General features: G+C 37.5%; 1 protein-coding gene across 5 annotated transcripts in view; it reads left to right on the forward strand.

The window, feature by feature from the left end:
• Positions 1-27512, forward strand: part of tbc1d5 (TBC1 domain family, member 5) — a 483468-nt gene that overhangs the window by 440510 nt on the left and 15446 nt on the right. For all 5 annotated transcript variants that reach the window (XM_039737608.1, XM_039737613.1, XM_039737610.1 and 2 more), the window contains 3 exons: positions 8560-8720; positions 19798-19897; positions 24087-24166. In XM_039737608.1, coding sequence (XP_039593542.1) covers positions 8560-8720; positions 19798-19897; positions 24087-24166 — 341 coding nt within the window. The remainder of the gene's footprint in view (positions 1-8559; positions 8721-19797; positions 19898-24086; positions 24167-27512) is intronic.

Genomic DNA, 27512 nt, shown 5'->3' on the forward strand with positions numbered 1-27512 from the left:
TATTTACTTAAAGAGCTTCTACAGTATATAAAGTCAAATTTCCCAAGGACAAATACAGTTCTGTTCTACTCTTTTCTATTCTAAATATGCAGTAGTACAATCCTCTTTAGTATTTAGGGCAGAAAGGTGGACATAGCCACAAGACAAGGATGTTTGCATTCACCACTACAATTCTTCACAACCTAAAATGATAATGATAGACAACTCAATTAAAGAGACTATTATTTTGAAAAATTGATTGAACACACATCAAAGTTTTTTTGATAACACAGCAAAAGAGAAGAAAAAAGAAGATAAATGTCACAGCAGCTGAATATAAGGCCATGCTAGTGAAGCAGTTAATTTTTCCATTCATTTCAGACAGGAGAGGATGTGAAGATAGAGTTAAATCTAGAACTGCAGCAGCCAACCAACTGATCATGCAGATGGCAGGTTAGAGCTGGCTGAAAGTCCATGTGGGGGAAGCATGGGCCAAAAGAATAAGTATATCTTGCAGAGGACAAACTAGAAATTCTTTTGAACACTATTATAATATAGAAAAAGAGATTTAAAAAATACATAAAAAAGAAAAGTGGCTGGGATAGTATTTCTTGACAGAGGGGTTAAGAAGAAATCAAGACAGTAAAATAATACAATTCAAGTGAAATACTGTGAATAGAAGAAAAGTAGATGGGCTGAGCCTCCCACTTACATAATTGTGATGAGGCCAAAAGTTAATGTAAAAATTGCTTTGCTTATGATGCCTTCTAGCAAGTGTTCAGGAATTTCTCATATTGGAAGGTATCACCAATCAATGTTTATGCCTTTGCTACGTTTTCATATATGTAAGGATGTTGTTTCTCCCCAAATGTTGTATATTTGAGGAGAAAGCATAATCAAGAAATTCAAGAACATTCATTGGTTTTTTTTTTACATATTCTATATCTTTAGCATATGTCTTCCTCTTAGTACTAACATTATCCCTCCCTGAAAAGTGTATTTTATTACAAAATTCATAATATATATAAATATGATTATACTGTACACACTTACTTTTTATATACCATTGTACCTTCCTCTGTTCAAAATATAACATATCTCCGCAAGCAGACTCTTTCTCTTCTTTCTTCCCAGCCGAGTGTTGTCCAACACCTGGCCCGACTCTGACTCACCTGGATTAGATTGGCAAGCTTCTTTTGTCTATGACCTACAAGCACTTTTGATACCAGGGCATAGCCTGCTGGAAGCACTTCCATATCAAACAGATGTCCCTGAAGGCAGAAATTGTCAATCCTGGTAGACCCCACGAACCCAAAAGGGTTGCCCTATGGGACTACAGGTCCCAGCATGCCATGCAGGTGTCTATGTGGGAATCCTAACCCAGGGATGCTACCATCTAGTGTATTGGGGGAGAAAATAGTTACCCATCATCACTTGGCCTCCCAGCTAAGTAAGGATCCCTGTTCAAACCTGGCCAGGATGCCATTTATTACATATAACCTTATGATAAATATATTTTAAGGATTTAAAAGCGTGTGAAGTACCCAAAATTATGTAATTATGAAACTGCTGCATTCTCATTAAAAGCTTAACTTCTATTCATTATATTTGTAAGCGTTTAGAATCATTTATCATCAACAGACTCAGTCCATTTTTGCATTTCCCACTTAGAAATCTATTTCACACCATGAAACACATGGGAAATATTTCTTCTCACACCAGGCATGCCTGCCTACTTTGCCTATTTATTTATTTCTGAACTTATTTTTCCTTGTATATAAGTACAGTTTGAGCATTTAATGTTTATGTATTTTGTTTTTGAATCACATCTTTTAAGCAATTAACATAATTCTGTTGATAGTGTAACAATTCTGAAAGTACACAGATAATGTTTTACAGTGAATTGTTGCCCTTCTGAGTCTGAGAGATCCATTTTTAAAATTAATTTTATATTGAGAGCTATAGTAAATCCACTGATCTCACCCCTAAGAAAAAAATTGATAGCGGTTGGCTGTGCATACTGTTTATCCTTGAAACACATTACTCCCTTAGTGTCATGAAATCATGTACATAGGTATATAGAATTCTTTAAAGATAGCGAGAGAAAAAAAATAGCAAAGAAATCTGTGTCTAGTACTCCCAAATATAATGCTGTGAAACATGTACATCTAGATGTAATTAGTTATCACTTGTTTGTTTTAAACGTATAATGATGCAACAAGCTTTGCACACCGTGATTTGGGGGTTTTCTGCCGTTCTTCTCTGTAGATCTTCTCAAGCTCTGTCTGGTTGTATGGAGACTGTCGTTGGACAGCCATTTTCAGGTCTCTCCGGAGATGTTTGATTGGGTTCAAGTCTGGGCTCTGTCTGGGTCACTCAAGAAAATTCTGAGAGTTAACCCTAAGCCACTTTTGTGTTGTCTTTGCTTGTTCTTAAGGTCATTATCCTGTATAAATGTGAACCTTGTGCCCAAGGAATTTGAAGCAGGTTTCTATTAAGGATATCTCTCTACTTTGCTCAGTTTACCTGACTTGTCTCCTAGTCAGTGCCACTAAAAAACACAGCCCCGCAGCATGATGGTGCCACCACTGTTGAAATGGAATTGTGCAGGTTTCCCCAGACATGACACTTAGTTAGGATTGAGCCCCCATTTCAATCTTGGTTTCAGCAGACCAGAAAAAATCTTGTTTTTCATTGTTTGAAAGTCCTTTAGGAGCCCTTTTGCAAACTCAAGGTAAGCTGTCATGTGTCATCTGGCCAGTCTGCCATAAATACAATACAATACAATTTATTTTTGCATATCCCAAAATCACACAAGAAGTGCCGCAGCGGGCTTTAACAGACCCTGCCTCTTGACAGCCCCCCAGCCTTGACTCTCTAAGAAGACAAGAAAAACTTCCCAAAAAAAACCTTGTAGGGAAAAAAATGGAAGAAACCTTGGGAAAGGCAGTTCAAAAAGAGACCCCTTTCCAGGTAGGTTGGGCGTGCAGTGGGTGTCAAAAAGAAGGGGATCAATACAATACAGTACACAGAACAGAACAAATCCTCAATACAGTAGAAAAAATAAAAATTTTAGAAGTACGTAGCAGAGGTTAATAGTAGATGATATCAAATAATATGATTTGGATATGTTTAGAGACCTGGAGACCTCATCCATCAAGCTGCCTCCTTCATTTGGCCAATCCACAGCTGAAACAGTGCTGGGCCAGCCAATCCGATGAAAGGACCCATCTCTCCCATGATTCCTGCGATCCTCCATCGGGGATGACTGTACCTTAGGCAGGCAAAACAACTTGGCAGGTGGGCCGTGGCACAGAGTGCCACATTTGAGTACAGAGAAAAACAGAATAGGTGAGGGTTAATATCCAATTACAACTATCATCTTACTTATGTTTTAGTGCTAATGACTAACAACAGAAATGCAGTATGTACAATTAATCAGTAGCTCTAGTCAGGGTGTGCTAAACTGAAGTAGTGAGTCTTTAGCCGGTATTTAAAAGCTAAGACCGAAGGGACATCTCTTAAGGCGCTTTTCCACTGCATAGTATGGCACAGCACGGTTCAGTACAGCTCACCTTGGTTCGGCTCAGTTCGGCTCGGTTTGCGTTTCGACTGCAGTTTAGTACCGCTTTAGAGTGGGCGGATTATTCATGTGTCGTTATAGTTGCGCCGCCTCTACTGCCGTGACACCGTGGAACTTTTACAACAACACGCAGACAACGACAACACTTTAGCTCGACGACGCACAAGGGTAAGCATCTAAAAAAAGCACGTCACTAGCTAACTTTTATCACTGTTGCAAAGCATAAAATGAACTTAACTGCCAGTGTAACATTAAAATGCTGATTCTGTATTTTACAGATCTTCCACATTTTGCAAAAAAGTCGACGCAACAGACCATCTGTTTGGACATTTAACCGTGCCTCAGAGTGGTGGGATGTGATTGTTCCCGGTTTTACAAACACTCAGTGGCTGGAGAATTTCGAATGTCTGAAGAAACATTCATCCACTTATGCAACAAACTGCGTCCAGCGATGGAGAGACGCGACACAAACTTCCGCGTTTGTGTACCTTTAAAGAAAAGAATAGCCAGTGACACAGTAATGACGATTTTCTCCGGCCAATCAGTGACCAGCAGAGTTTACACGTCACGTTTTGGAAACGGTTCGGCGCTCTTGGAACCTCGGCTGAGGTGGTACTAAAAAAAGGACCAGGTACCAGATACTGTTACCAGTGGAAAACGCCCCAAAAGTGAGCTGAACTGAACCGTGTCGTGCCGTACTATGCAGTGGAAAAGCGCCATTATAGTAGCAGGCAGACCATCCCACATTCCATTCCATAAAGCCCATATCAGTAGGGGGGTTCCATTGGTGGTAGTTCTTCTGGAAGTTCCTCCCATCTCCTCAGACGTTCTCTGGAGCTCAGCCACAGTGACCATCTGGCTTATTGAAAGCACCGTTCATTTAACAAAAATACTTTAGTTTCAAAAACATAACTGAGAAAAATTACAGTTGCATGTAAAACTTTGGACTCCCCTATTTAAAGTGTAATTGAACAAAAACTAACTTAGCCTCTCTCTGCATGATATAAAGTTAAATGTGAAACATTTCTACAAATTTCACTTCACAATTAATCGCCATTTACACTGTTTGCCTGTTTTGGTTCAATCTACACATTGAAAAAAGACAGTATTACACATTTGTAGGACACCTAGTAACACAACACTTTTGCATTTTTCCATGAAAGCATGTGTGACTTGACTGGCCACTAGCATGAGATGTAGCATGTTTGAGCTTTGCATTGAGTCTTAGACATGTTGGGATTTTGTATTTTACTGTCATCAAAAATATACAGAATTTTCTTTGACCCAGAGTGGATCTCTATCACACAGTTCGCAATTTTTTCTTTTTTTTTTAAATACCTTATTTAAACATTTGCTTTATGATAAGCACTCATGGATACAAGTGGTTTCTAATTAGCTGCTCAACTTTTCAAACCTTTTTATTAGCACCTCATTGTTAATTGAACACAGGTGAAGAAAATAAAACAAATGAACTATTGAGAGTCTTAACAAAAGAGTGAGTCTAAAAGAAAAACAAAATAATCCTGAGGATTTAGCATTGGTGAACAAAGTGTGAGATAATACGTATCCTTATCTGGTTGTGTCTTTTTATCTGCTTTTTTTTTGGTAATTTAATTTCTGTCATTTCTAAGATTTCAGACATCACTTTTAGAGAAAGTTTAGCGACATCAGTCTGTTAGCGGCTCAAATCTGAAATTGTGTTCATCAGATGAATTGAAATATTAACAGGTAGATCAGATTGCCTGAGCCTTTGTCATCACCTTTTAATTTAAATTAATCTGAAAGAATGCACAGATTAAATGCTTTTACTATAACTTTTTCAGTATGTTGTGTGTGTGTGTGTGTGTGTGTTAAAAAATGCAAGAGAGAACCCTGGACTCTGAGCTATACATCTGTTATATATTGTCTTCTACTGAGTTAGAGTAGATAAAATGTGGATGCAAATGAAAATTTCATATAAACTGTATATTATTTCACCTTGAAAGGAAATTTATTTCATGCTGTATCCTTGGATGCTTGTTCAGTGTAAAATATGTTTTGCTCTCATAGTTCATTTAAGTTGTCATATATTACAGTACAAGTCAAGTGCTTTTTCTTTTTGTACTTGAAGTTCTGATTAATGAAGTCACTTTATTCCATAAAATATAGTTTTGATTAAGTCTGGGTTTCTTTGTGTGTGTTTTCAAAGGTTTTAACTTTGAGTCACTCTCTGTAACAAGCTGTCAAACCATGTCTAGAAAATGAGCTTTATGCTATACTAAATAGCACTTTTAATTCTTCCCTGTGAGTTTAGAATAGAGAAAGGAAAATGATAGCTCATGTATACTATTTGTTTATGCCCAGGGCATATAGATATGTCCAGAATCCTTATACATCAAGTCTTTAATTACATTTACTTCCTTTAATCTTTCACATGTTTATGTAAAAGAGCTCTGTCAGCAGAGTGAGCGCTCATGTTTGTAGCCATGGCATATTTTAGCAGTATGATGTGTTTAAATGTTTGTAGACTAATTCATGGTATTAGATCTTGAAATGATGACCAAAGGATGTAATTCATGTTGACATTTCCTTTGTGATGCTCTGGCCGAGGTGTGTCAGTCAGTGCTACTCACAAACGTATTGCCAACAAAAACCATAAACTTCTAAGCCTGACAGAATGTTGCAGCTCCAAGTGCAACTCTGAACCACGGACCCTGGTCAAATGCATAATAAGGAAAGATGGGAGATTACTCAATCAATCAAAGTTTTCCTGTTGTTAAGGAAATTAAGATTTTTTTTTAATAGAGAAAGTGTTCATGCTAAGCAGAACCAAACTTTACATTATTATACTGGACAAATCCAGATTATTCTCAAATAGCCTTGTGTTTCTGGAATTCCATATGACTAGAGCTCACTTCTAACAATAGATTTGTTTTTTCATGGATTTAAGTGTGGTGTCATGTTGCAAGTTGATTGAGTACAGTGGTATTTCTGGCAAAAAATAACTGGGGGGACCAGAAACAAATTTTCCTTTATTGGCATAGACTTCTGTAACATTCACTTTAATGTATCAATGGCCATTATTTGCTGATGACTAGCAAAATGTCCAAGTTTACAAACTGTTCTTCAGAAATAACATCAAACAGCATGCTGATGCCCAGTCTGACTTGACAGGTATGAGATCATTATGATACTCTCTGACATCATAACCATCTGATAAGCTGCAGGAATACAGCTTTAAATATTATGTAAATCCAGCCACTCACCACCAGAAAAATATATTTATCTAAATTGAAAAAGCAGCATCACAAGTTTAGAATCCAATGATGTGGAGGTGAAAAACGACAAGCCAGAATAAAACTCACTGCACGATTCAAACACAGGTCTCTGGGGCTGCTTGGTATCAGTGCAAACCACCGTGAAGTGAGGTGTTTATTGGAGAGCATGAAGCCGGCACACAACACAACAAAACAATTTTTTTAAACACCTCTTTTTCAACACTAGCACTTTGTGCTTCTTTGAAACATGGGCATCATACTGTGTTTCTTTTCCACTAAGTAAAAGGAGCAAGTGTAAGGCGTCTTTGGTGGTTTTCAAATTTATTGCCTCAGCAGTGGGTAAAGATCACGATACCACTCAACCCCATCAGCACGGTGTCTTGTGCCCAGTGCATTCCTAAAATTGAATAGCTTTATTGTTTTTCAAATTATTGTTACTATTTTAAGAAGGCCAATGTTTCTTTTTGTACCTACTTGAAATCATTGGCTTTTGCTGTGTACACTTAAGGGCAAAAAACACAAGCTGAAAGTGTAAATGTCAGTCAGTTGTCGTCCAACCCGCTATATCATAACACAGGGTCACGGGGGGTCTGCTGGAGCCAATCCCAGCCAACACAGGGCACAAGGCAGGAACAAATCCCAGGCAGGGCACCAGCCCACCACAGGACACACACACCAAGCACACACTAGGGACAATTTAGGATCGCCAATGCATCTAAACTGCCTGTCTTTGGACTGTGGGAGGAAACCCACAGAGACACGGGAGAACATGCAAACTCCACGCAGGGAGGACCCAAGTGCAAATGTGTGATTTAAAAAAAAAAAACAAAAAAACTAGAAATTGGAAAGTTGAGGTTACACATCTGCACAAACACCCAAGGGTAGATGGAGAAAGGTTTGCAGCACCTGGAATAAAGAATATTTCACATACTACAAAAAAGTTTTTTTTTCTAGATAATTAGGAAAAAATTGCTGAAGAAATTAAAGTTGAGGGTTGTTATAAACATTTCAATATAAGTTAAATTAAGGAAGGAAGGTTATCGCTTTTTTGCATAACATCTGGTAGGGCTGTGCTTCACTGGCCCTTAATACAGAAACACCACTAATTGAATATGTAGGTAAGAATTCTAACGATAGCCTGTACACGTCACAATATAGCTAGTGCCCCAAAGGCTTTAAAGCACAGATCTTGTCCATACTCTTTCTGTAAGTGGATCCCATTGAGAGGTATTTCTGTTTAATGATAAACACCTCTTATCACCTATTTAGTCATACGATAATTATTATTCTGTATGTTACAGACAAACTTACGCAACATGACCTACAAAATGAATGCATACTACACATAATGCAATTTAATAATTAGAATGAACAAAGTTAACAAGCAGTAGAAAACAAAATTTAAAGTAGAGCTCAAGACTTGCAGAAGTACATTTAGTCCAGGGTTCAATGGAACATACCACCCAAATGACACCAAAGTTGCCTTCAAGCTTCAGATATCCAGGAGGAGGGCAGAGTATGGAGCGCCTCAGTAGTACCAGAATTGATTCAGTACTGTGAATTACTGAACCTTTGGCCGCAAACTCTTTCAGTTCTGAGATATTTACAGCACCCAGTAGATGAGTGTTCTATCAGTTATCATATTTAAAGGTACATTAAAATGTTCATTTTTTTCTAGTAATGAATGACATTAAAATTCAACAAGCTTACATGTGTCTTCTTTTTTACTTTGTGTTTTAGGGCAGAGTACAAAAAACATCAGTTCTTCTCCAAGTATTGAAAGTTTACCGGGTGGAAGAGAATATGCTGCTTCACCACCATTATCTGCAACAAAGAAAGACTCATTCTTCAACATCTCACGTTCCCGTTCTCATAGCAAAACAATGGGCAAGAAAGAATCAGTAAGGAAATCTTTTATGTTTTTGACATTTGCATTTATTGACAGAAACCAAATTTTTATTTTCACACCTCTAAACTCACAAGTTTACATTCTAGTCTTGGCACTACTGCCTCTGTGGAATTTGTCTGTTCTCTTCTTGTCTACATGGGTTTTCAGCAGGTACTCTGATGGTCATCCCATATCTCAAAGATAGGTGTGTTTGCAGCAGGGCTACATAATAATAAGTATTTGTTTTTTGTCTAAGCTGAGTGCATTTTGTTTTCATCGTCCCATTTACTGCCATTTATTGCATCATTTCACTGCTTGCTTTTTCAATATCCGATTCAACATCATGACAGCCAGAGCCAAGAAACCCCAGGGTTCGGATTCATGTCAGCCATTGCCAGGACTTTTCACGGTGAGGTCATTTTGTTTTCGTGAAGGAGCACAATAACACTACAGCCAGTATCAATACCGCCGGACTTTATTTTGGACTCATTTTTCACCACATTTCAATTGCTGTGTTTAACTAATCTGTGTTTGTATTTGTGATCCATGTTTCTATTAATTGTTTAGTGGCAAGAGAGGGTTTGATGTAAATATTGGTATATTTGTGTTTTATATAGCAGTTAGTCACTGGTGTCATTGGGATAGTGGTATTTTTGTGTGCACATGTCTATGTTATTGAATCTTTGTTTGTCTTTTCCATTTAAAACATATCCGTGATTGATTTTACATTCCTGTCTACTGTTTGTTGGTTATTTTGTTGTGTGGGAAAAAAGGTACAACTTGTAAGGAGTATGGCTTGTTATAAGGTGAAGAGACCTCAGGTGATCCAAGAAATAGTCTTAGTAGTGTAGTGGCCGGGCTGGGTAAGGGTTCGGCCATTAGATGTTAGATTAATTTTGTGTTAAGAATGCTATCAGTAGGCTGATCCATTAGACATTGGTTCCCACCTTGCATCCTTTGCTGCTGAAATAGACACTGGCACCCCCACAAGCTTTAACTGAATTAGAAAGATATCGTATGAAATGGGCAGATGGAAAATATTTGTTGAAAATATTTATAGTTAGATACATGTACCTCTGAGAAAAGCTTTTGAGTTTGAAATGAAATTTCGCTTTATTTTAGTAACAGGTGATATTGAAAGTATTGGTACATGCAAGGAACGCATGTACAACCAGTTTTGTGTCTGTATTTTATATAATGCAAATGTCCAGATGGCACCAAATAAGGGTGATGCACAATGAGCTGCTCTCTCCCTACTTTGTGCATTTTCACTATTATTTATTTTTATTTTTTTATGATCGAACAGCATTGCTGAACACTAGAAATAATGTTTCAGTAAACCTCAGTATCAGGGGCTATCTGAAGTCTTTATTTGTAACTCTGCATACAGATAAAACAATAACAAGTATCCTGACCAGGCTGCAGCAGCACCTGAATCATCCTGCTGATTAACCTCCTGCCCATAGAGAAAATTTTGACAAACTTCATTGGTACATCAGCTCGCAAAGGGACTTGCATTAATGCAACGTGTTCTGCTTCACTGAGACCTGGCTCAGGCCAAACACCACAGATACAGTCTTTTAACCCTAGGGCTTTTCTATACACCGCTTTTACCGCAACATGTCAATTACTCACAAGAAAAACGGAGTTGGTGTTTGCACTTTTGTTAACATATTCCGGTGCACTGATGTGAAAGTGGTCTCCCGGTCCTGTTTCCCTGTTTTAGAAAAACTGATGATCAAGTGCTGGTCTTCTTATTTGCTGAAATAGTTTTCCTCAGTGCTACTCACAGCTTTTTATGTTCCATCAGAAGCTCCAACTGTGACTTTGCTAGATAAGCTATATGTCGCCATTTGTAAACATGAGAGTCAGCACCAAAAAACAGTCCGCGTTATATTAGGAGACTTGAACCAGCCTCAAGAAAGTCGTCTCCAGTTTCCTCCAGCACGTCACCTGCCCCACCAGGGGCATTCGAACATGTGATTACTGCTACACCACAGTTAACAACACCTACATCTCTGCCCTGCATCTACATTTTGGCAAGTTTGACCACGCATTAGTACTATCTGCTTATAATCAGGCACTTCAGTGCACTATTACTGGACTCTGGAACACAAATTCAAACTACAGAACTGTTTGGATTTCACTGACTGGTCCATCTTTAAAGATTCTTCTGAGAATGTGGATGAATATGCTAACTCAGTGGTGGATTATGTCAGGTCCTGTATGGACTTGTGTGTGCTTATCCATACTGAATGCTCCTACCCTAACCAGAAGCCCTGGGTGAACAGTGTTGTTTGAATGTGTCTGTGGGAGATAACTGCTGCTTTTTAGTCAGATGACACTGGACACTACAGGAGCTCCAGATATACAGTTGTGTTTTAAAGTTTGTGAACCCTTTAGAACGTTCTATATTTCTGCATAAATATGAACTAAAACATCATCAGATTTTCACTCAATTCCTAAAAGTAGATAAAGAGAAACCAGTTAAACAAATGAGACAAAAATATTATACTTGGTCATTTATTTATTGAGGAAATGATCGAATATTACATATTTGTGAGTGGCAAAAGTATGTGAACCTCTAGGATTAGCAGTTAGTTTGAAGCTGAAATTCGAGTCAGGTGTTTTCAATCAATGGGATGACAATCAGGTGTGAGTGGGCACCCTGTGTTATTTAAAGAAAAGTCTATCAAAGTCTGCTCTTCACAACACATGTTTGTGGATGTGTATCATGGCACGAAAAAAGGAGATTTCTGAGGACCTCAGAAAAAGAGTTGTTGATGCTCCTCAGGCTGGAAAAGGTTATAAAACCATCTCTAAAGAGTTTGGACTCCACCAATCCACAGTCGGACAGATTGTGTACAAATGGAGGAGACCATTGTTACCAACCCCAGGAGTGGTCGACCAACAAGGATTACTCCAAGAGCAAGGCGTGTAATAGTCGACAAGGTCACAAAGGACCCCAGGGTAACTTCTAAGCAACTGAAGGCCTCTCTCACATTGGCTAATGTTCATGTTCATGAGTCCACCATCAGGAGAACACTGAACAACAATGGTGTGCATGGCAGGGTTGCAAGGAGAAAGCCACTGCTATGCAAAAAAAACATTGCTGCTCGTCTGCAGTTTGCTAAAGATCACGTGGACAAACCAGAAGGCTATTGGAAGAATGTTTTGTGGACGGATGAGACTAAAATAGAACTTTTTGGTTTAAATGAAAAGCGTTATGTTTGAAGAAAGGAAAACACTGCATTCCAGCATAAGAACCTTATCCCATCTGTGAAACATGGTGGTGGTAGTATCATGGTTTGGGCCTGTTTTTGCTGCATCTGGGCCAGGACGGCTTGCCTTCATTGATGGAACAATGAATTCTGAATTATATCAGCAAATTCTAAAGGAAAATATCAGGACATCTGTCCATGAACTGAATCTCAAGAGAAGGTGGGTCATGCAGCAAGACAACGACCCTAACCACACAAGTCGTTCTACCAAAGAATGGTTAAAGAAGAATAAAGTTAATGTTTTGGAATGGCCAAGTCAAAGTCCTGACCTTAATCCAATCGAAATGTTGTGGAAGGACCTGAAGCGAGCAGTTAATGTGAGGAAACCCACCAACATCCCAAAGTTGAAGCTGTTCTGTACGGAGGAATGGGTTAAAAGTCCTCCAAGCCAGTGTGTAGGAATGATCAAAAGTTACCAGAAACGTTTAGTTGCAGTTATTGCTGCAAAGGGGGGTCACACCAGATACTGAAAGCAAAGGTTCACATACTTTTGCCACTAACAAATATGTAATATTCGATCATTTTCCTTAATAAATTAATGACCACGTATAATATTTTTCTCTCACTTGTTTAACTGGTTTCTCTTTATCTACTTTTAGGACTTGAGTGAAAATCTGATGATGTTTTAGGTCATATTTATGCAGAAATATCGAAAATTCTAAAGGGTTCACAAACTTTCAAGCACAACTGTAAGCTTTGGAAGCCGATAAAACCAGCAAAGACCAGAGTGTGGAAGCGGGCTGGAAAATGATTTTGGTGGCAACTATCCACATTGACTGTGGAAAGGTCTACAGATGATCACGACCTACAAAAATCACCAGCTGTGTCCACAGATACCCCTGCCTCTATTGGTGGGTGTCACAATGTTTTCATTGCCACCTGCACATAGAGTTGTCCTGCAGGTGAAATAGGTTGATGTGAGTAAAACCTTTAAATGGGCTAAACCCCTCAAAGCCAGTGGCCCAGACGGCATCCCATACTGTGTCCTAAAGGCATACACCATTCAGCCCCTCACTGTTGTACACTGACATCTTCAATTTGTCCCTGTCTTTATTTATCATGCTGCAGTTTTTTTTATGAAAACCACTATTGTACATGTCCAAAGGAAATCTAATGTTACCTTGCCTGCATGACTATTGGCCAAGCATATTAACCTTTGTAGTGATGAAGTCTCTGGAGAAACTGGTCAAGATCCACATTAAACACAACATCCCTGCTACCCTGAACCTGCTACATTTTACATGCCAGCGTTAACAGATTTCTGGATGATGCCATCTCCCCTACCCTGCACACTTCTCTAGGACATCTGAAAAGGAAAGTGCCTATGTCAGGATGCTGTTCATTGACTATAGCTCTGCCTTCAATATCATTGTGCCCTGCAGCCATTTGGTAAAGCTCAGAGACCTCGGTCTGAGCAGCCACATCTGTGGCTAGGTGTTTGTCTTCCTAACAAATAGACCCCAATCATTGAGGTTTTGCAAAAATAACTCCTCAACTCTGTTCTCCAATATCGGTGTTTTGCAAGAATGCTTCTTCAGTCCACTGCTCTATAATCTATTTACCTCTGACTGTGTAGCAAAACATGGGGGCAATAACATCATTAGGTTTCTGGAAGACACCACAGTTATTGGTGTCATTAGTGACAATGAGGCTACCTACAGGAGGGAGATAAAAGACCTAACTCTACAGTGACATACCTACAACCTCTCCCTGAATGTCAACATAACAAAGGAGGTCATTGTTGACTTCAGAAAGAAGAAAGGCAGTCATGCTCCACTCCACATCAATGGCTGCCCTGTCCAGACAAGTAGTAGCTTCAGGTTTCTGGGTGTCCAGATCACCAACTGCATACTCAGAAGGGATTAACGAAGACTCTTTTTCCTGAGGAGGCTAAAGAGATTTGGGGTTGGAACAAAATACTAATAAACTTTTACCTCTTCACTGTCGAAAGTTCTGTGACCGGATACATCACAGTGTGGTTTGTTAACTTGACTTGCCAGGATCATAAAGACCTCCAAAGGGCTGTCCATACAGCTTCGAAATCAGTGGGGCTGACCTTTCACAACGTTATACCATTTACTCATCCAGATATCGGAGGAGAGCTAAATCCATCATCTCTGATGACAGCCATACAGCTCATTCCCTATTTTCACTTGCACCTTCTAGAAAGCCCTAAAGGAGCATTACTACTTACACTACCTGGTTCAGAAACATCTTCTTCACCATGGCCATGAGGTCATTGAACTCCAAGTTACCTGATCCTGCCTGTCCTGCACTGTGTTTTTACCTACCTGCTGGTTAATGTGTAATTATACTGTATATACTCATTTATTTATTTATTGGTTTGTTTGTGTGTGTGTGTGTGTGTGTGTGTTTGTTTAGTTATTTATTTTGTATTCACTTATTTATCTTCTGCTACTCTTATTTATTTACTGTATTTATTTATACATCACCAGAATTTCACTGTGCTCTTGCACTGTATGTGACAATAAAGATCTCTAATCATGATTTAAATCATTGTTATGTTGTATATTATAATCAGTATCATCTATCTTTAGTGCATATTTCTGCTGGGAGCAAACATATTGTTATTAAAATATATATTCATATTCAAGTATAGCTTTTTATTTAACTTAATTGCATTAGTAATATGAAGCAAGGCCACTGTGGAGCAATGGCATTCTGTAGTGCAAGTTGGAATGGCCCTGTGTGCTTGTTTTACATTTCCCAATGATTAATTTCACTTGTGATCCATTTTAATCAGCGCACAAGGGAGCCATAGAGTAACTTTAACTGTATTAATTCCTAATTCATTAGCTTGATTTCTATTTTAAACAGGCCCTGATTTCTTATGTAATAAGCAGTACATGGCAGCTGAATAGGCCACCTGTTAGTTCACTGACTGCGTTCTTTTTAAAGGTGTATTACTCCTTGAGTTTTTAGTACTAGTTGATCTGAATATAAGTAAGTTAAATGTGAAATTTATCGCACTACTGGGTCAGGTATTGCTTACAATATTTTAAACGTGCCCTGCCAAAAGACAAATCTGTAACACACATGAGGTCAAAAATGATTGTTACCACAGATTAAGTTGTTAACTCTCACAGTGAGACAAACATCACTTTTCATATAGTGAAGAAAGAACAAAAAAATATGCATATGATAATATCTATTCACTTGTTTTTTTCCAGTGTTCCTTACAACTAAACACTGAAATAAACCTTTGGCGGACACCAGTGTATATAATATGATCACTTTCAGCCCTCTTATCATGAAATCACCCCATACTCCCTTGCTGTTTCCATTTCTCTCAGGATACACCATTTGTTTTTCTGTAATTGGCTGCTGATATCCAAAGTAAGTCAGTGTCTTAACAGACTGAGCTGACTGCTGAGCCTCTTTCCTAATAATGACCACAAGCCTTAGAATTAATCTTCATTCTTACTGCGCAGGTGTTCATTTTCAGGTTGATAAAATTCATTTTCAGTATCTGTAAATCACAACAAAGCCCAACATGCCCCTGATAGGTTAGAAGCAATTGTAAGAGGCCTGGGTTCCTGATTTAGCCTTGCCTCAGCCTTGACCTTTTCTTGTTGAAAAATACCAGGAACCTAAGTTCCATATGTTTGAACTTTGGTTAAAATCTTAAATAGAAAATTTCTTTTTTATTGCATTATAATATTCATTAGTTTCCTGGTATTCATGTGTAAATATCTTTATTTTGAATATCTTGGCAAACAGGAATTACACACCTGATGAAGGCTATACAGCTGAAACATTGCACCTCTTACTTTCTTTGCTTTTTAGCATGGAAATAACCTTGACAACCCTAACCTTGGCCCAAGTGTGTGTAGTTGGTGTGTCGGTGTACGTTCTAGCCCTGCAATGGGCTGGTGTCCTGTCCGGGGTTTGTTCCAGCCTTGGAACCTATGCTAGCAGGGATAGGATGCAGCACTTCTTTAAGACCTTGGTCTAGAATAAGTGGGTTAGAAAAAGACATGACATGACATATCTGCAGTGTGAGAGGCTGCAGAAGGCTGAAGGGGAGATGTACTGCAAACGAAACAGAAGCGGCTGAGAGTTGTTGTTTTCTGTGGTTTGAGAGTTAATTTAAAAAAAAATACATTTTTCTTCCAAAAATGTGTGTTTTGGTTGCTACTAAGGAGCCATGCGGGAACTTTGAGAGCTTTTGTCCCCTTAGAGAACGGTGTGTTTTTTTGGTTTTTTTTTGTCCGCATAGGAGCAAAAGCAACTGGGTATTTGGGCGTACATTTTTCGCAAAGTTACTTTTTACTTAGTACTCGTACTTGTTCTTGTTATTTGTATTCAAACTAGTGTTGGCAAGGCAGGGCATTAAGCAGCAGTAGCTGACACTGGCATCTCTGTAAGTAAATAACCGGCATCTTAACAACAAATAATTAAAAGTATTACTCAGTGGGAGAAAAAAGAAGGGCAGCGGCTGACTTCAAAGTATTAAGACACTAATTAGGCACAGTCAAGATGGTAAGAAATTAACTAGCAAATGATATTCACTAAGGAAGTTTTTCTAGATTGAACAGTTCTTAGCGATCAGGAGAATAAAGCAGTTAAGAAGGCGACAGCATAAGGGCTAATTTGTACAAAGGAGTATAAACGGTACGAGTGAAGAGCTTTTAAGTAAGGAATAAGAGAAGTACAACGTTAAGAAAATATACAGAGAAAAGTAAAGTTATTCTCACAGAAAGAAAAAACAGTAGACAGTTGCAAGGCTGAATATTACAGGAGCTTAATGGGCTAGAAGGTGTAAAGTAACAGTAGCAGTTCTTTAATCTAATTTCTTTGTCTTAGATTTTTTTTGTTTTACCATATAAGTTAAATCATTTAATTTTAATAAAAAATAGATAAGGCTGTTTTAGTAATTCTGACTCAGATTTTAGTAATAATGCCAGTGCAATGCAACTCTTGTTGGATGTTGAACTTTTTACATGACAGCTTGGAGGAGTCAGTAGCCCTTCTATAATGGCTACATTTGCAGGAGATGCCAGCTGATCCAGCACCTCAACCTCAGGGTTGATGAACTGAAGGAAGAATTGTCTGGCCTTTATTCTAGTAGAGAATTGGTGGACCTGGCCTTTAGAGAGATAGTGTGCACCCCTAAGGTGGCGTGGGAGGGGGTTCCAGACTAGACAGGTAGATATAGGTGGGTCACGGATATGGGGCACAAGATAAAGTGTGCACATTGACTGGGGGCATCAACCCCATAATTGGAAGTGTCAAACCATTTTCAGGTCCTTGAGGAGTTGAACAATGTCTGTGAAGATTCTGCAATTCAAATTTAAAAAGTTAGGTGCCAGGCTGAGGAACAGAACCAATAACCTCTCAGAAGTTATGCTTGTGCTACACATCAGTCCAGGTAAGACTAGGAAGATTAGAAGGCTTGTTTTGTGGCTCAAATCTTGGTTTGGGGTAGAACAGTATAGATATATGGGACATTGGGACTCATTTTGGAGCAGATGGGACCTGTTCCGCCACGACAGGTTACACCTGATCTAGAGGGCCACCAATGTGTTAGGGACACATATGAGTAGGTTAGTGAAGGATTCTTTAAACTAGGGAATGGGGGACAGGGAGTTTAGGACAGACCAGGTTTAGAGCTATACAGTGCATGGAGAAACAAAAAATAGTGTAAAAATAAAAATGCATTATAATGTAAATTGTAACTCAAAGTTTAAATGTAAATTGAACAACAAATTAAAAGGAGGTGGTTAGTGGGGGAATAGAACTTGGAGACTGAGAGAGCATTCGAAAACAAACCATTTGATGTAACTGACATCCTCTGAAGTGTTGTTATATTTGAATGTACTCCTAATTCTGTCTCACTCAGTCCACCATGAAAGCCCTTTCCAATCATACAGAAACAGAATATTTTGTACATAACTTTAGTACTTCTCTACTATCCCTTTAAAAGGGTGAGTGTGTAGGTATATGGAAATTGTATGCCACTTCTTAAGAGTTGCATATAGCTGATTTGTATAGCTCTGAATCCAATTATGTGTAAACAAATTCATGCAAATCAAAAAGAGTAACTTAAAAAAAAAAAATAACAGGTCAGTCCTAGAATGCCAATTATCGTACTGTATTCCACCTCTGCGGACTTCGTTGTATCACTGAATGGCTATGAAGGAAAACAGCTGAGTTGCTTGGCATTTTCTCTTAGCTGTTCTTGGCCATTATGGTTGTATTAAAAATGAGAATTTACAAAAGTGTCAATTATTTTTAATACACTGTTACAACTGTGGGAGTTCCTGTAATTTTTAAAAATTGAAAGTTTTACGATGTTATAGACACCAGACTAGAATGTATTTAGAGTGTGTTTAGATGTATTTTGAACTTTACTGTATGTCTAATGGCCTTTTATATAATAAAATATAATACTTAATAGTTTTGAGACAGACATAAATTAAAGTCTGTTTAGATAGCACAAGGGTACAGTGACTAATGCCAATGCCTTACTCCTCACCTCTGTTTGATTTCCCTCCTTCTCCCCATTTATGTGATAAGTTTGTGTCCTTGAAGGTGTTCCTCAGGTTTGCTCCCACAATCCAAACGTGCACATTTGATAAACTCTAAACGGCCTTAGTAGGACTGATTGTGGATGTGCTTGTAATCTGCACTGCTCTCCAGTAGATGATGTTCCATGAACGGATGGTTTCTGCTTAAAGTCCAATGTGGTTGGAGTGGAGTAATGGGACCAGTCAGTCTTTACTGTACCTGGGACTGGTAGTTCATGAGGCCTGGTGTTCCATCTCATGAACAGTGCTTGTTGGACTGAGGAATGAATTGACAGCTTGTGATTACTATATGTTGACTCCTGGACTTTTTAAATATATGTCCCCCATATAGTAACTGAAAGCATTGTCTAAAAATCACTATGAGCAATGGAAAAGATAATGTATAACAGGTCACTGACTGTAGGATTAGCAGCCAGAGTGGATTTTTGTAATTTCTGTGTTCATGTATGTAAATAATTTACATTATAGCTAGACACTTATACAAACACTCTTGGATTTTTTATACAAAAATTATTAGTTTTTTATGTTTGTTCTAACTTCCTGTTTTCCAGCTCCTGTGTGTTTAAACGAACCACAAACTCTTTATAATGTGAGAAAATAAATTTTGCATAACACAACTTTCTCAGACCCACTTAATCCAATGCAGGGCTGTAGTAAATATTAACTCTATCCTAGAAGTCCATTGCAGGTCACATTCACACACACTTTCACAGTGTCAATTTAGAATCTCAAGTTAGCCTGAAATGCATGACGACTCTGCAAAAAACAACAAATGGACAGATACGTAGTTCAAAGCCAGGACATTGCATCTCTCGTACAGCAGTTCTAATCACTGTGCCACTAAAATAAATTGCACCGATTACAAAAATCAACTATTGTATCTGTGCTCATGGACAATGATTATACAATTGTTGTGTGTTGATTATCACAAAAGACAGAATAAAATGTTAATGTAAAAGCACAAAGATTGGCCATGTCTCTCTAAAGAGCATTTTGAGTTTGCCCCGCGGCTCCTGGGGCCTGTGTTTGTTTTTTTGGTTTTCTCTTTATACTCTGTATTTTCTTTACAGCATACTAAAGTTTTGTTTGACTCCACGTTAACTCTACATTAGTTTGAGCCAGTGTGGGTGTTAGTGTGCTTTTGGATGAACTAGTGTTCGCTTTTGCCTTCCTTTTGTTACTGCCAGGATTGTCAAGAAGGATGAACTTAAATATAGTTAAAACCATCAAGTAAATGTTGTGCTTTGTTTCATTCTAGGATGAAGACTTGGAGGCCCAAATCTCATTTCTTCAAGGGCAACTTAATGACTTGGAAGCCATGTGCAAGTACAGTGCTAAAATGATGAATGTACACATTGGTAAGTGGAGCAAAAACAAAGTGCCTTTGAGCACAATTTGTTTGTATTTTTTTTCTGCTAGCTTAGAAATTTGCATTTTATATTTGCATTACTTTAGTTTAAGAATGGCATGATGGTGTAGTAGGTAGTGCTACTGCGATAGATACTTAGCATGTTGGGTTTGAAATTGTTTATTGTCTACTTTCTATCTGCTATACAGTGTGGTCTAGATCTAATTATGCAATTTTCATTACGCTATAACTTATTAAGCTTATTACATAGAGAATTTACAAAAAATTATTTTTGTTGCCGATAGATGGCAGCACCTGCCCTACATTCCAAAATGGCGGGGAGACGGTTGTCAGTCGAACAGCAATTCTTTTGTCTTGTTTTGTTTTCCTGCATTGCATCAAAAGTTGCATAATTAGATATATTAGTGTGGGTTTTCCTTCCTCATCCCAGTCAAGCTGGTTAGGTGACTGGAGATTCCAAATTGGCTCCTATGTGAATGTCTTTGTACGTGTGCATTGTGCCTTGCTCAGGGCGATTTGCTGCCTTGTGCCCAGTGCTGCCAGGATTGGCTCCAATCCTGAAGCTCCAAATTGGATTTCTTTTACTTTGTTGCTAGTTATATTTGGTGCTAGTTTTGACTGTAAATTTTCAGTACTACATAATTATTCATTAAAAACTGTTAAATATTTAAGATAATAAAACAAGTTTTAGAGTTCTTCCTTTTATTCAGTGAATACTTTTAATTTGACTGAACTGAAGAAATTAAAAGGATAATTTATAAATAGTTTCTGTTTAATAGTTTGTTAAATAGTTTAAAGTAGAGAAAGTATTATTATCTTTCTCGTAGTGACTGTCTAATGGCAAGGATAACACATTGAGCAGAATTTACAGAAATTCCCAAATGTATTTCTCTCCTATCTAGGTTGACTATGTGCATGATGGTTTACCCTTTCAGTCACACCCTGTCATTTTTTTGATCTTTGCAAGTATTGAAATGTTTATGAGTTTGATTTTGTGTAAGATCTGTACTCTGTCTCTCCTCTGTCTCTCTCTTTGTCTTTCCCTATTATGAGTTCTTTATCTTTTAGACTTCAGAAAGCAATTTAAGCACTTCTGTCTCAGAGTGCTTTACAAGACATAAAAGAAAGAATTACAAACAGCAAAATAAACATATACATTTATACAAACGTACACAGTACAAACAATCAAATAAGCAAGACAGAAGAGTCCATAAGCATGGCTTAAATTACTGTTCACTAAAATCTCTAAAGGTTATGATGGTAAATGGCAGAGTCCAGTTCTATGGCCAGATGGCCAGGGAAGTAAATCAAAAGGCTGCAGCCAGCAAGACACCTCAATGGATTTGAAGGTTAAAAGACCATCCAACCCCCACCGAGCATTTTACAAAATATAAATGTTATAAAGTAATTCACTACTGTTATGATGTGCCATCCTAGAAGATTAGATGCAGTGAGTCTTATGAAAAGTTGGAGTGTCCGCATTTTTTCCAGAATCAAAAGTGGCAGCAGGTACTTTGGTTGTCAGCAGTGGCACAACATGCCAAAGCAGAAAACCAGAAAAGAAACAACAGACGCATAAAAATTATTTTAAAATAGCAAAATTTTAAGTGTATGATATCTTAGTACTTATTATAATCAATTAGAATTGGTGCAGAAAAAGGAATTATGAAAAGGCCAAATGAAACATTTTAAAATGTTCCACAGTATTAGCCTGGCACATCTCTTATCTGCAAGGCATTCTCAAGTACATAAAAACAAAAATCTACCTCACTACTTCTTTTATGCTAAGCAAACCAGCATTCGAGGATCTAAGATCACGAATGGAAATGTAAGGGAACAGGAACTCCAAAATATGAGAAGAAGTAAGATTGTTCAGGGTACAATTGTGAGTACTTCAGAATCAACTGTGAAGGACAAAGGCAACCAATGTAGCAATGGTAAGACTGGTGAAATGTGCTCAGATGATCTTTTTTCAATTAAGATTTCTTCTTCAGCACATTGCACTCGATGCATTAGATGTATCTTTCTAAGGGTAGTCGTTTTAGGAGTACATTTTAACTGGCTAAAGCAAAAGTGTTTACATTTTTTAGAATCTTGAGGTGGAAGAAAATGTTTGACTGTTGAAATGTTTCTTAAATGAAAGAATACAATCTTAGTTGTATGGTTAATATATGATTTCAAGTTTAGATCTGAGGGCATAATAACACCCATATTCTTTACTCCGTCTTGATTTGAATGGCCAGCTAACATCTTCACTTTTTTCATTTCTGCCAACAACAGAACGTTTCATTTTTACCTTGTTTAGTTTGAGGAAATGATTTCTTATCCATTTTGTAATGCTAGTAAGATTGGATCAGAGGCGTTTAGAGCATCAGGATCATTTGATGCTATATGTAAGTGAAGCTGTGTATCAACAGTGCAGAACTATGTACTGTATTGATAACAAGGGCAAATACATATACACATAATGAGTATAAATTTAACAATATTAATAAACCATGCAACCTCTGAAACCTTCTGCCCTCTAACTGTTGCAGAGGGGTGTGCATTGTGGGTCCTTAACTGCAGCTGGGCGTTTTTTTTTATTTACCAGTAAATCAAGAGCTTTGTCTGAACATACCACCTGCAGTACTCATGTCGATGTACCAATCTTTTTGGTCAATTTTATGAACCTACACACCCTTCCTTTTGATTAAAATCTTAAGGTCATGCTCAATGCAAACCACTCCATCACTTGTGCCTTGAATTCATTGACTGAATGCCAGGTAACACTAACCCAGAACTCGATCCATTCACAGCCCCTCTGAAGCTCTTCTGAAGGCATTCAGCCAAGTAGTACTTGGTTGGCAATCTCAAATGGACCCCATGTGTGTATTGTTGTGCATATGTTAGTATGAGCTGCAAAGCACAAACATCCCTGTCACGGTTGTTTTTTACCTTCTGAGTGTCATATTTGGTGTACCTGTGTTTTTACCAACATTTTAGTAATGAACTGCAGTACCAAAAAGTCAGATTTAAAAAAACATACACTGTATTGTAAATATGAGAATAACTACGAATAATCATTGAGTCATTTTACAAGATTCTACAAACAAATTGAACTAAGGCTATTTAATTTGCAAAACCATGAAATACCGTTGTCACCAGTTTAGTATACTTACCTATTTACAAAATTAAGGATATCTTAATATACAGTATTAACTATGTTACATGTGGGTAACACATAGGGAGCAGCACAGTGATGTCTTTCATAGTTACGGGAGTGCAGCAGCTTTCCAAACATTCACAGACATTGTCAACAGTATAGCTTCTTGCCCAGCCAAGGCCAGTGCTGCCAAGGTAGGCTCCAGCTCCTTGCATGCCTGAATTGGGCTCTAAAAAGGATGCATTGATGATTGTTACTTAAGGATAGCACCATGATGACTTGACAGCAGCTTTAATGAAGGTAAAAGGTTTACTGGACTAAATCTGTAGTGCTAGAGAATGAAGTCAGACCTCAGAATTATCAGCAGTAGAAGGCAAGTAAGTCTTTCCCAAGTGGAAGGATTTATAATCTTTACCCCATAAGTGTAAAGCATGTTTTACCCAAGTATCTCCACCTCTTTACTTTTATGATAGCTGTGTAAAACTGGAGTTATCCCAATTCCCCAATACCTTAAAAACACTTTTTTTAGAGAATGTTTTATATAGCAGCAATAAAAAGTCTCTGGAAACCCATTAACCATGTTACCAAGTTCAGTTATCTAATTTGCTGTGTTAGTAGGGAATCTATTGTTTTCTTCTTAAATGTTCCCTGCCTTCATTTTAACTGCTACCAAATAATTCATCAAGGATATTTTTAAAAATGTATTGTTTTCGAAACAGAATGAAAAAATATTAAGAAAATAAAAAATGAATAAATCAGTAAGAGTAAGAGATGAGTCATGCAAAGAAGTTGAGAACCATAAAGTTTCTAAATTAGTTCAGAAAGTAGAGCCAGACTAGAAATTTTGACTTAATATACTAAAATTAACTTACTTTTTTACATGGGCAACAATTGCCTTATGCATCTAATAGAGTTCACCTGAATGGGAGAGCCTGCCCCAAGAAAATAAATTAAAACTTTATGTGAAGAAGAAATCTTCTTTGCATTGGAACTTTACCTGATTATTTTAAAATACTCTCTTTTTTCATAACAGGCAAGATACAAGAAGTGATATTACAGGAACAGCTGGAGAAAGAGGATGAAGTTCTTGTCGCCCTTGCTGGCCTCAAACAGGTACATAACCTGCTGTCCATCAGCTCAGCAGTGAATGCCTTGTTATTAGTAACCAGTATCATGTATTTCATTTGTACTCGCCAATTATATTCTATCCACTAAATGAATATTACTTTTCTAAAATGCACTACTAGACTGTGTATTTTGGGTGACTGCAAACTGCTGGCGCTATGTTTAATGTGTTTCCTATTTTAGATTTTCTTTTTCATTCAGGATATTTAGTAAGTGGGTTGATTTTACCGAACACTTTACTTTTAACTATAATTTTATTTTTATGCAATCTCTGTTTGACAGGTATTGTTCATAAATATGTTTGTATTTAGATAGCTGTAGCCCCAAATTATTGTTGTTTAAGCCTGTATGATACAAGATGGTTATGTAAAAGTTAAGAGAAGCTGTTTTTTCAAAGACAAAATAGATTTCGAGTGCAACACAAGTTAGATTAACTGATATCTCCAAAGTAGCCTGTTTTATGGAGTGAGCTTGGTTGTTTGTGTGTGTTTGCTCAACAATGGACATTTGTTCAGTCTTTGACTACATCCAGCCTTGTGCTTGATATTGCAAGAATGAGCTCCTGTCCCCCACAGCAATGTTTTATATGCTCCGTGTTTCATCCCTCAATACCATGTTGGAGATTTGCAACTAAATATACTTTCTGATTTTTCTCATTAATACTCTTCGAGGTGAACTACTTGTTAAAGCCAATTGACAAAGTGATGTGGTAATGGTATTGTAAAATCTTTTGGACAAAATAATGCACTAATAAAACATGAATATGGCCTCCCTGTGGAGTATGGTGGCATTTCAGCAAAGAGAAAGTACAGCTGTGTGAGTAGTAGTGACCCTTAATTTAGATTAAGTGGAAACTAATGATTGTAAAGTTGGTATGCACTTGCGCTCTTTGTGGGATTGATTCCTGCATTACGTAATGCTGCTTGTGCAGGCTCTAGTCTCAGGTAACCATTTATAATCATTTTATTCTTATGTTTCTTTGATACCTTTTATATCATTCTATCTTACCACAAGGGACTCATTGTAAGAAAGGCCTATAATGAATTGATTCATCTTTTTAGGTGTGGTTTAAAAGTTTTTTTTTATTTTTGACTTTTGCTGTTATTATTTATTAAAATGTGATATCCAAAATCAAATTTGCTTTTTAATAATAATTAACTGGAAATCTTACCACAATCACATTAGCCTTACCATAGCCATTATACAATGTGTTCGGTATCTGATTTCAATCAAAGATGCCCTCCTAATAGTGTTTGGCAGTTCAGGTTAACATGTTAAAAAGACAAGACCTATGTCCCTTTCATCTTACTTTGTTTTGTTAAGATTCTTTTGTATGACCTATTGTGCTTACAGTTTGAAATATTGTTGTACATTTAAATAGTCCACTTCACTAACTGTCTTATCTTGTCTTACATTGAAGGGTGTAATATCAAGTTATATATCCTAAATGTGTAATAATGACTACCATTGATTTGCCTGGTCTTATTTCAATTCATCATCGGCAGTGTCCTTTTACAGTAGGCCACTTTGCTGGCAGTCTGATATAAAGTAACTCACTCACTCTGTGAATCACTCGCTTAATGTTTTTGAGTTAACAGTAATAAACTGATTTGAGTTACCTTAGTATTTTGAGAACACAACAGGAGAAACACATAAAATGTAAAGATACGTTCTTACTTTATGTGAATGCTGTCCAAAAACTTAATAGGATGATTTTACCTTTTTCTTGAATTTTGAATGTTATCACAACTTTAGTGCTGTTATTAATGATATGTTATAAGCAGTCAGGTTCTTTATTCCTTACTTATCATAGACAATAATTATTATTTTTTTTTTATTAAAAATACTTTTTCCTGCCACTTTATTCAGCTTTAAGAATTGTAAATAGGCTCTATATACACGCCCGACCCGACACAGATTGGACACTGAGGCACACATATAAAACAAATATACTTTTATTTAAGGCATTTAATGGTTAAGTGTCATTGTGAAATGCTATAATGGAAACACAATAATCCTGCATACAATTTTTTTTTTTTTTTTGCAAACATATAACCCAAGATTCGGAAAAGATGAGCTGAAAAAAAATTAATTGAACTTAATAAACTAATAAGAAAAGTAATTGTCTCAATTAAAAGGTGCTTATGAGAAATTGGTTCAGGAGAGCTGTAAAAACTCCAGGAATCTCCATTACCTGCAGTAGAGGTTATGCATGCAGTATGCTAGGGAGCAAGGACAGCTTCCCTGAGGACGTGGAAACGGGATATAAGATAGGGATTCAGATAAACACAGACATCAGCACAGACAAGGGAGAGTAGCCACATGGCCGAAAGCATAAAATGATTTGCCATGCATGCTAGTAGGCAGGTAACCCAGTAGATCCCAGAGGTTCCAGAGCCTCTACCAGCAGAAAGAGTGAGGCTCGTGAGTGTAGTCCAGAAACCATATTGCTTAGGAGGCAGCTGGCAGTATGTGGCCACTAACAAGGGAAATTGAGACCAGGCTGCACATCTGCAGTGAAAGCAGCTCTTTCTGCACAGTTTTCTGATCAATGGTTACCATGTATGGAATACAAAATTTACAGTTTTGAATATTCTAAGGCAAGCAGGATGTTTCACATTAACCGCAGAATAGGATACATACATTCCTTTTTAATTTTGACTTAACCATTAGAAGGGTTGCAAATAATGTGTGGTCATCCCTCATAGTTTACAATTGCATAAAGTGTATTAACACCCTCTTTTGAATGTTTGTTGTGAATTGATGATTGTGGAGTTATGATTATTGAGATGTTTATGCTGACTTATGCCACATACTCAACAATTCCAAAGTCTGAATGCCACTGGACAAAGTTATATAGGATCATGCACATCTAACCGTTAGCTGCCTCCTTAGAGTTTCATACTGCCTTTAGATTCCATGCTAGCTTTCTTTTTCTCTTTTTCTTTTTCAAATCTGCCCTGCTTTTCTCCGGCAAAGTACAAGGGCTTATGTTACAACCTCTCTACATAACTGTGTAGTCAGTGCATCCATCATTGTTACAGATAACTACAGGCCCAGGACAGATTTCCAGTGAGTCTTTAACCTCCACTTCATATCCTTCTGTTTCCTAATGCATGAATGAAATTGTGAACCCACCTCATTTATGCACAATTAATTACTCAAGGCCCATATCACTTCCTATGGCAGTATCAAGCAGTTTTTCCAAATCTTCAAATCTTCTTCTCAGCTTTTATCAGTGTAGTTTTGCTTATGAGTCCTGGTTAATGCATATAGTAGCAGTGCCCCACATGAACGGGGGACTTGCTAGACTGGAACCATTGACTCATTCAGC

Source organism: Polypterus senegalus, chromosome 15, assembly GCF_016835505.1.
Source record: "Polypterus senegalus isolate Bchr_013 chromosome 15, ASM1683550v1, whole genome shotgun sequence".
Taxonomy (NCBI): domain Eukaryota; kingdom Metazoa; phylum Chordata; class Cladistia; order Polypteriformes; family Polypteridae; genus Polypterus; species Polypterus senegalus.